This window comes from Trematomus bernacchii, unplaced genomic scaffold (assembly GCF_902827165.1).
Source record: "Trematomus bernacchii unplaced genomic scaffold, fTreBer1.1, whole genome shotgun sequence".
Lineage (NCBI taxonomy): Eukaryota > Metazoa > Chordata > Actinopteri > Perciformes > Nototheniidae > Trematomus > Trematomus bernacchii.
Genome location: NW_022987828.1, coordinates 8521076 through 8532047, shown reverse-complemented (window position 1 = coordinate 8532047; position 10972 = coordinate 8521076). Strand labels below are relative to the sequence as shown.

The following is a 10972-nucleotide window of genomic DNA, read 5'->3' as shown; positions in this document are numbered from 1 at the left end:
AACATCAGCAGCATTGACCCCTTGTGTTTAAACAAACAAAAAGTACATTTCTAAAGACATAATTTGGTTATTAATAGGTCTATAAAACGGCTCCCTTAGCGTGACCAGAAATAGACAAAACTCCGATAATTAAACAAAAATTAGTGACAACAAATTCAAAGATCTATGGACACTGGATGTAGCAACAATAAATATTAGCTTTGCACCTCAATAAAGGTTTAAGTTCCTCAGTGAACATAGCTGGTGGATCGACCATGTAGGTGGGTTCCTTTAGGTCTTGTGCTCGCTGGATACTTATAACGGTAGATGCATCATGTTGTTTTATTTGTATTTAAAATCAATTGATAGCACTGTGTTGCTTTTTTGTAGGCCTATTGGTCACTAACTGCATGCACGTCCAGACCAGGATTGTCCTCTCACCTCGCTCTTTAACCTCTGACTAAGAGACCATAAACATTTACAACATGTTTGTTTTCCAGGGTGTCACCTCTAGACACAACAGCAACATCTAATTGATCATCAACATTATTTTGGATCCTTGAAGAAAGGAGTGAGAAATCATCTTATTTTGACAGAAGCAGCACTTGCACATGAAAGAACATAATGATGTCTCTATTGCTTCAAACCATTTTACAACAAGAAATAACTTTAATCACTTTTTCAATAGAAGAAACTCTGCCATTTACATGTGTGTGATACATTTCTACATGCTTAAACATAATCTGTGCTTTCTTCTGCATCAGCAATATGACTGTAACTTAGATGTAATACACAGACAGAAATTTATTATAGAAAATCACAAATTTGACATCCTATGACACTGCTTTTCTTCCAGAGGCAAAGACTTGCTCTGCTATAAGTCACAGAAATAAGGCCTTGTGACTTGACTCCAGTTTTGACTTAGTAAAATCAAGCGTTGCTTAGCCACACCATTTGAACACGTATTTGTAAGGCCAAGCTTTTTTGCAGAAATCCCCATTAAGAGCTTTAGAAGAAACATTTTCAAATATGGCATTTTATTTTTCCCTTCTGTTACTTTTCTTTTAAGATACTCAAGACTTGCATCAAGACTTGCTTGGACAAGAATTAAGACTTGACTCATAATTGCTACTTTATACTACTCTGCTATTGCTGTTCTAATAATTGTCTTCACCATGAACATTCTTTATTCAAGTAGACACGTTCTAAATGAAGGAAGGACTTATTGTTTTAAGGACTGTAAAACATAAACAGTCACACATAATTGTAATGCCACTCTTGGTATCTGAAGTAGTTGAATAGACTGACTGCGTCCATTATCTCAGCTGCACTTGGTATTTCACAGTATTCCCTTTTGATTAAAAAACTTGCAGTAGTGACTCTGTTCAACTTGAGGCCTGCCTCTCTGTACGTATGTGTATGTAATGTATTCATAGTTATGTTTTAAACAGTAAGTTAGTATGAGCACCCTTCTATATGTACCTCTAATGCATATCCCTTTCCATGAGCAGCACAGCAGTTTCAGCCGTGCCTCAGCCAAGCAGAACACAATGCTACCATTGAGCTATAGAGCCACAGTGGATACCTTTATATACCATTAAGAGTGACAGTTCACACAGCAGCACCTGGGTTTCACTTAAAGTAAAAGGCCACCTTATAACAGTTACAATTTTATATTTTTGTTGTGACCATAGCCGTTAACACACATTAAACTCACGACTAAATAGCCTTTAGACTTTTGCAGGTTTTATTCATTCTGGTGATTTTATTTCTCTGACTTGTAAAGTAATTAAAACATCTCTCTGCACAAGAATATTCCCTGTGTCCTTGAACACATAGGATATCAGTGCAGGAGCTGCTTCGGTTAAATAATACCTAAACTGTGTCCTTAGAGGATAGGAGGCAGAACTGGAAAATGCATTACTGCTGTGGATACTTTCTTTTGGGAAACACTACACTCGTATGTTAAAGACACATGTTGGTATCTGAAGTAAGATATTAATATATCTACTAATTTGATCTCACCTAATGAGTTTTATATATCCATCTAGATTAGCTTCTTCATTATGATATATTGAGAATTGCTTTAAATGGCATTTGGTTAATTACATCTAAGATCATACTATACTTGTACACAGAGTACTTTTTGTGGAGATGTATCAATACTCCTTGTGAAGACACCACACAATGCCACATTCATTTCACCTGAGTCGGATATGTAAAGCTCTATTAAAGCACACCAGGTCTAAACTAAAGTGATCTATCAGTTGATATACATTGAACTAGACAAATGTAAGCACTAGCGTCATGAACTATGAACAGAAACAACTTCTTTCTCAGACACACACAAAGTTAACACACATCACCATCATTTCACTTTCGTAGATGATCAACTATCAATGAAATATTACATAATAATCCCTTTCAAGTCAGGCTTGACATCTAAGCCTTTTTTTAAATTTAAAACTACATTTAAAGCGCCAAGTAAAGCTTAAATACCAGGCCTCTCAGTGAACGCAGAACACAAATAAATACTTCTCTTTCTTAAGTGGCTCTTCATTTGTATCAATGAGGCACATCATTGGTGAGAGTGAATATTATTGTATGGCCAATAGCTTACTGTCCCAAGTAAAACATGTTGTGTCTCCTGGCACCTTTGCATACTAGTTTTGGTCCGTGCAATAATGTCTTTTCCTGGTTTGGATCCATTGCATGAAATGTTTTCCAGATTCTCAGCTTCATTTTTTACCTCTGGATTAAAGAAAGAGCTTCTCTTCGAGTAAACTGATGGACTTATTCATCAGTGTCTTTTCATCATCCACAAACCTGTACCCAAACAGCTCCATTGTGGGTCCACACACCCTCTGCACTACCTGAGCCAGTGTGAAGGGAATGCTGAATCTCCATTTCTCTGCCTGCTCTGATGAGTTCTTCTGGGTGGAATAAATCCCGCTAGCTTCCTGCATGGTCTGTGTGTTCCTCAGGATCCACTCCCGAGCTTGGGGACTGAATGGTATCCCTGTGAACCTGTACATCTCCTCTGCCTTCTGCATGGGGTAGCGGGCAATATCCTCATAGCGCACCAACATGTAGCGTCTCCTCAGCCAGCGAGGTTGGCTCAGTCCCACCTCTGCTGACATCCTAATCTGGTCGCAGTTTGCTTTGAGCCTCTTTACCTCCTCGTCATCTTCGGGCACCTGGCCGTCCTGCGCCCAGGTCTTCCACGTCTGGTACTTCGAAGAGAAAGCCACCATGCGTGATGCCAAGATGGCCCGTGGATCTCGGACAAGCTGGATAATTCTAACATCCAGACGGCGATCCTCCACTAAAGGCTGCAACGTGTCCAGCTGGCGCACACGGACAGTCTTAACGGCGTGGTGCTGCTTCGAAAGGCAGGAATCAGTTGCAAGGGTCAAGTTCAGCGGCCCACAGCGACGAGTCTTACAGTGAAACCTAAAAAAATAAGGAAGTGGTAGAGATTTGTATGATAAAATATTTGTTCTATGGTTGCAAAGAGAGAGGATGTTTTTCAGGTGACTAGGTTTACACTTACATGGTATGATAACACTTATCTTATCATCATGTAAAGCATGATTAAGAATGGGCATGGAACTCTGTTGGCTGAATTTGTAAGTATAAAACATGATCAATGATTCTTTAAAATAAGATCAAAGGTACAAGACAGTGGACATAAAAAGGTGAAGGGGTGAGGTCAACCACTAAAAGGACTCACTAAAATGATGTCTTTAAGTGTATTGTTTTGCAAAACATTACAAGAGTATTGTACATGCAACTACTATGTACAAACTTAAATACATTCAAAGTCAATATTCAGTGAATTCAACAACTATTGTGTTTTGTTCCAAATGCAGGGATCATAGGTCGTATTTAGAGAAATTCATTTACCAAATTGAAGGAAAGAAATAAATTCAAGTCAGGGGTAACATAACATAACCTATAATAATGTTACAGTATCTAAATCTAAACTTAAAACTAAACTAATGCCGACAGTGTTAAATAAAATACTGCCCCTCCCCCTTTGCAACTGTGTTACAGTTCAATGTTGGTTCCTTTTCAAAATTCAACCAATATCGTAAGCTTGATCAAAAACAGTGAATATCAAGAGGATATACAATACCTTTCAAAAACATATTTGACTACAGGACTGCAGACAGATTCTTCACAGAGGGATAAACTAGACTCTCTGCGGAAAAGAGCCGGGGTGACGTGGTCCTTAGGTGGGGGGGCGATGTACTTCTCAAGGAGAGAGAAATTGCACAGGAAGAGCCCCTGGAGCACATCCCGGTAGATTCCTGACAACACTGTCCCGTTGTTTGACTCTGAGGCCGTGGTCAGCATGCGCTCGACGTGCCACAAAGGCTCAAACAGGTAGAACATGTCCTCCCCATGTTGGTTGAAAAGTTCCCCAACAAATGAGGAACCTGTCCGTGTTGTAGCCAAGAGTAATATGTGCTTACGGCCACCGCTGAAGCTGTACGTGCCTAAATCATCTAGTTCTTCCTCTTCTTGCTCCTCAGAGAGACTTGAGTTGTACCCAACTGTACCGATGAGTTTAGAGAGCAGCATTTTCAGCATCATCAGGGAGCCATTTTGTGTTGTGTTGCTATAATCCAGTGGAGGCTGTGGGGTCTGCTGTGGGGCCTGCCTCTGGATCAGTTTATCAGAGACTCTGTTGAGACAGAAAGGCCTGATAAGTATAAACACATAAGATATGTCTTATATTTAGCTGACACATACATGAAGCCACCGTATGTTTGACTCATAGCAGGAGAATCACAACATTGGTCTAAGCACACGTGAAAAGAATAGTTTGATATTATGGGAAACACATTTGTTTGCTTTCTTTTTGAGAGTTATATGTGAAGATCACTATCATGTCTGTGCATCGTCAGTTAGCTTAGCTTAGCATAAAGAATGTAAACAGGTGGGAGCTGTTAGCCGGGCTTTGTCCAGAAGTAATACAAATATTGCTCATCTCTCAGAGACAGTTTAGAACAACAACCAGTATAGCGTGTCATTTTAACATGTTGTCTTGTACTAAACAAAGAAACAAGGAAGCTGTAACATGTTAATCAGTGAGCTCTAGAGGTGTCCGATAAAGTTCTTACATTACAGATTATGACTCTTTTTTCTCTTACCTTGACAGGATGTTGCTTTCCTTTTCAATGATGACCAGGGCCACGATACAGATGAAGACAATTGCATATTTGGTCTTCATTCTTGAGTTCTGGCTTTGTAATTGGACGTCTAGAGTATAGTCTGTGTGTTGCTCATAGCTTGTCATGCAGAGGCTAAAGCTTCATTCTGCAAAAAGAAAAAGGCACTTTAGTTAAGGCAGAGTTTGCAAAATAGATGTGATTCTTAGTTTATGGGAGGCGTGTGGTGCAGTGGGTAGTGCGTTGGTGTTCGGATCAGGGGGTCACAGGTTCAAACCCCACTGCAGTCAGCATGTCGTTGTGTCCCTGGGCAAGACACTTCACCCCAAATTGCTCCTGTGGGGATTGCCCACAGTATTGAGTATGTAAGTTGCTTTGGATAAAAGCATCTAACAAGTAATATGTAATGTAATGTTTATAATGACATATATCATAATCATGGGTATATATATATATATATATATATATATATATATATATATATATATATATATATATATATATATATATATATATATATATATATATATATGACAAAAACAATGTACTTTCAGGAAATCATACAACAATCATGTTGGATTATGCTTTAGACTTAAAAAAGTATAAGAGAAATACAAAACAGACAACTCAATTACATCCCATCTTAGCCCTGAGGGACAAACATAAATTCAGCTAGTGTGTTTATTTAAAACCATCCTTTGCTTTTATCCGAATCCTGAGAAATGTTGAGCAGTTTATACAATGCAAAGCTATTTTAAACTTGGTCGCCTCATTTCTTAGAAACCTCAAAAGAGTGTTTATTTTTGGTGGGGCTGGGGTCAGGGATAAGGAAGAAGATGGATTGAGAGTGAGGGAGTTAATGTAAACAGTGCGGGTTTCACCGACAGCAAACACAGTGGAACTCTTTCACATGGCAGAGGACACAGCCGCTGTATCTTTAACATGAAGCAATTTCAAGAAGTGGGTGTGATAATAAATTGCTCCATCTTCCAGGAAAATTCATCAGTATCATTTTTGTGAATCAGAAGTTTGTCCACATTGGGAAGTCACCATCAAGCGCAAGCCTCAACATGTTGACTGGGATATGATTTTTTATGATTTCCTGATAAAAAAGTTTATAAGGAAAGAGATCTAAGGAAAGTCAGAGCTTGACAGTACCATAACTAAATCTTACGTCATCATCAACTGTAGTAGTATCATTCCAATCCTTTGGGTGTATTGTGTTACTGTGCCCGCTTATAGGCTATCATTGGACCTGCACTCATAAATATTAAGGGGGAATCAGTAAAGAAGACAACCCACAATAATGTCACTATATCAGCCCGCATGTGGTTTGTTGCTCCACTGAAACCCTTAGGAACAAATGAACTGCTTGGATATAACTTACAACAGATTTCTTAATTATTATTTTTTGTTGCTGAAAAAGAAATGTAGACTATGCATGCCTACCGTCAACACACACACACACACACAGATACACATAATTTGGACCCGTCAGGACAGTGAATAATTTCTACAAAGCATATCATTACTGGAAAAAGAAACAGTTTTGTGGAGTGATTGTGTGCTCTGTAAGTAAATATCACCCAATTATCTGAGCTTAATACGCCATAGCCGTCAAACTGTCAGGCTGAAGCACTTGAGCTGAGCACTTTTACATATTCAAGAGTCACTGGAGCGTTGGGCAAATCTGACTATCTGCTCAAGCAGAAACACACATCACTCTGTTTATCATCTCACTACAAATTACATTAATGGCTGCCGTCAAAGCCTTGAAGCAAAATCTCATGGAGACGCTGAAAGCCAAATTCCCACTGAATGCTAAGCTGTTCATCCAGGGGTTTTAGTGTAAACAATTAACTGTCACAGGCAAATACTGAAACCGTTATAATATATAGTGTGCTGCCTGTTTTACATTTCAATGTGATTGATTGATATTTAGTTCGGATGCCATTTGGAAATAAAAAAACATTTCTTTCCTTTCAGATATCGTACTGTATATCTTATATTATCCTCAACTTAATAGCTCTTAACATTTAAAGTTTGACAAAAGTGTGCACCTGATGACCTCACTACAGTAAACACCTTTGTTTTCTTAAATCGAAACAACAAAAAGGGTTTGGAGGGGATGTTTTGTTTCACTAATCTGCTACGCCATTAGTACACAAGGGTAGTGCCAAAGACATACAAACTAAAGTCTAAAAGATCACACAAGATGTGTGTGTGAAGACAGATAGACAACAAGTGGAAAGACTTGGTTCAAGGATGATGAAGATCATATATCAAAGATCATCTACATAAGCTTCAGAATTGCTCTAAATGTGTGTGTGTGTGTGTGTGTGTGTGTGTGTGTGTGTGTGTGTGTGTGTGTGTGTGTGTGTGTGTGTGTGTGTGTGTGTGTGTGTGTGTGTGTGTGTGTGTGTGTGTGTGTGTGTGTGTGTGTGTGTGTGTGCTTATTCTATAGCAGTCATTAGGGGGGAGGGGACATCCAATTCAGGAGCCTTTCCAACACCCCCACAACTGAACCAGAATGATAATGAATACTTCTGCATATTATTTATCTATAATGCCCTGAAACGAGTGTCTTTCAAATGATCACAATCTGAAAAAATGTAAAACCTATATGACCAACTCACATATTCAATAGGAACAAATATTGATTATTTTGGACTACATGGCAGTATCCCTATTTGGAATCTCCATTATACCTGCATCACACACGGACACACATCACACATGTATGGTTTAGCAGCACAGGGAATAGTAATCATTTTCCAGCATGTATGTAGAGCGTTGTTCGGGCATGCATGGCAGCAGGATGTTTACAAGCTTTACCGTGTGCTGGTGGCTCGGTGGGTTATATTTTTTGTTACGCTTTGAGTCATTTCTTGACAAAATGTGGTGATGTTCGCGTAGCATATACAAACCTTAAGCTGATCTCTCTCTCTGCAATCGAGCGAAAACGTCCCGAGTCTTGCGAGAAAGAGTGTCGTCCGCTTCGTAGCATCTTGCTGCATTGTGTCGGACAAGGACACACTGCTTCATTGTATGCTCGGACGCGGGCTGCTCTTCTCTGCCGAATGAATGAGAAGCAGCGCGGAGGCATGGACGTCTTGCAGAAAAACCGACATAAAGGAGTGCGTAACGGACCGCAAGCGAGGATGTTTGTTCATTTAACTTTTGATGTAATGTCGATCAATAAAAAAAAACGTGTTTTGCTATTGTTTTTGAGGGTTCCCCCGACTACCTGAAAAGAAATAAGCAGCGATTCGCCTTAAATTGTTTTTTTGTAGAAAGTAACATATCTCCAAACTTTGTCTCCAACTTTGTCCATGTGCCGGTGCCCACTGTTGGAGCGAGCTGACTGTAGCCACGCTTCACGTCACAGCTCTTTTTGCGTGGGACATCCTGTGCTAGCGAGGTCACGTGATCCCCCAAAACACCCTGCAATTATAGACCCCGTGTTTCAGGAAGTGCCGCCAGAATATAAATTCCATGACACTCTGTACACTGTTAACGTAATTTAAATCACATGTAATTACATGTTGTGAATTTTGCATCCTCACATTTAGTTTAACTGACAATAGGCTAGCCTGTTTATCATGGAATTATTGTCATAAAATAATACAATGTCCATGCATTCCTCATTCATCTGTAGCCTAAACATTTAGATAATGATAAAACTACAAACAACAATAAGAACATATTTTCTATTTCTAGTTACCTTGATTCTGACTCGCCCCCGAATTGTTATCTAATAAAATAACTGATGTAATCAACATTCATCGTACCGTAGCATTGTGTTCAGACTGGTGTCTGGCCTTCTGTGTATGAAATTACCTTAAGCCTGCCATTAACACAGACAATCCTTTTAAAATTGCACAAATTTGAAAGTAAGGCCTTAATTATATTTTTGAGCACAGAGCGAGTGTTGTGCAGTAGTTCGAGAGAGGGCAACTGCGCTCATGCAATCGGTTAAGATGCTTTCAATAGTGCACCATGCTGTGAAAGTTGACGAGCAGCTTCTGGGGGAGGTTTACTCTCCTTATCTAATACATTCTTATCAATTGTGGCACAGTGTGTTGTGAGTTTTACCACATTGTATTGTATTGTCAGCCTAAATGCTACACTCCATCCATAGTTCCAGTTAAATAAATACGTTTCTTAACATTATTTAACTTCTGCACTCATACACATTTATTTTGTCCACCAGCAGTGTTTGAACACTTGGGGGCAGCAGTGTAAAAGAATATAGAGGACTGGAGCAGCGTATCAGAGAGGGATTGTCTGCACAAGAGGCCAACATGATGTGTGGCAGCATCCTTTTAAATTAATCAACAACACACATTTAATGCACATAATAAAGTCTTATGAATACATTTTTTCATGAGCTCCACTTTTTAGATTTGGTTTTACAATTTAACATCAATTTTATTTTATATAATCATATTTATAGCTTTTGACTCGATTTGCATACATTTATCAAACTGTTGCACACAGTTTATTTATTTTGTTTTACAAATTGTGCATATTGCTACAACGACAACCCCTCATAGAGCCTGAAAGTGTTGTTGAAATCTTAGTAAGACCTATAAAACAGGACTCATATGGTCATAAATTATCTTACAACTTTTGCAGGTGTTGTGGTCATTTCAAACCCCCGATGAATCCTGCAGAAATAGTGTGTCATGTCTTTTGGGATTTTGCACGATTCATGACTCTGTGTTCCCTCTGCTAGCACTCACTGAGGTTTATGAAATGAAAAGGCTGTTAACCTACAGTATACTCTACATGGAGAGATTAAAGGAGTGACCTAGTTCTTGAGTGGACCAGGACTAAAAGCGAACCTCTGCAACCTTGGCAAACAGCACTAGAGATTATCAATAATAATCCAAAATGGTAAAGCTGAATTGGGCATCTTGACAACAGGTGCTATAACATACAGAGTGATCCTGTAGTGACACAAGCACTGTGGGCCACATATCATTCAAAGTTTCCCTTTCTATTTTTGACCTGGCAAACAATTGTTTTCATTTTGGATGCGGTCTTGGACCATTTCATTGGCACTGCAAACTTTGAAAAGGGAAACGAAATGGAGAAAACATCATTGATATAGTTTTTCTTCTCATATGATGTGAACGTTTTTTTGGAATATTTGGGATACTTGTAATCCAAAATGTTCTTGATATGCGGCAATGATAAGCTGTTATTTGGTCGTCCACATGTTCAAACTAATTATACTTGCAGCATTCCCTTTTAACATTACTTTTTGTTGAATGGCCAAAAACGTGCTCTAAACCTCAACCTCATAACTTTATAACATACAACCTACCAAATGCTACTAAGAGAAGCATTTTCTCATAAATTAATTCCATGTTATTTGTAGTGAAGTACATTGACAGTTTTCAGCCATAACTGACCATATTTTTATTATTTGTAACTTGTGAGGCTACTTATTTTATTTGTAGTTTCTATAATGTACTAGTCAATGTTTATGAGACTTTTTCATTATATATATTTTTTTTAAACTAACAAGGGGTGACCCATTGAGATCATGGTCTACTGTTTTATTTTTTAAAGATCATGTACAATTTTATCTTGAACTATCCACTTATTCTCAAACAAGGCAAGGCCTCTTAATTTACAACACATTTCATATTGTGTATTTGTGGGGAATGTGGCCCAGGGGGGAATAAGCAACTTCCAGTCAGCGGTCGGCAGTTCGATCGCCACCCGCTGCAGTCAACATGTCAAAGTGTCCTTGGGCAAGTTACTTAAGCCAAATTGCTCCTTTAGGCATGTCCACAGTATTGAAG

The 10972-nt window shown here is 38.8% G+C and overlaps 1 protein-coding gene across 1 annotated transcript; it reads right to left on the bottom strand.

Moving 5' to 3' along the window:
* Positions 1-626: 626 nt before the first annotated feature.
* On the bottom strand, positions 627-8502 carry chst3a (carbohydrate (chondroitin 6) sulfotransferase 3a). The gene is made up of 4 exons (XM_034151816.1): positions 8084-8502; positions 5139-5304; positions 4118-4669; positions 627-3432 (listed from the first exon to the last, which is right to left on the bottom strand). Exons 2-4 carry the CDS (start codon positions 5282-5284, stop codon positions 2736-2738), a joined length of 1395 nt encoding a protein of 464 aa, XP_034007707.1. The 5' UTR covers positions 5285-5304; positions 8084-8502; the 3' UTR covers positions 627-2735.
* Between the last annotated feature and the right edge of the window lie 2470 nt (positions 8503-10972).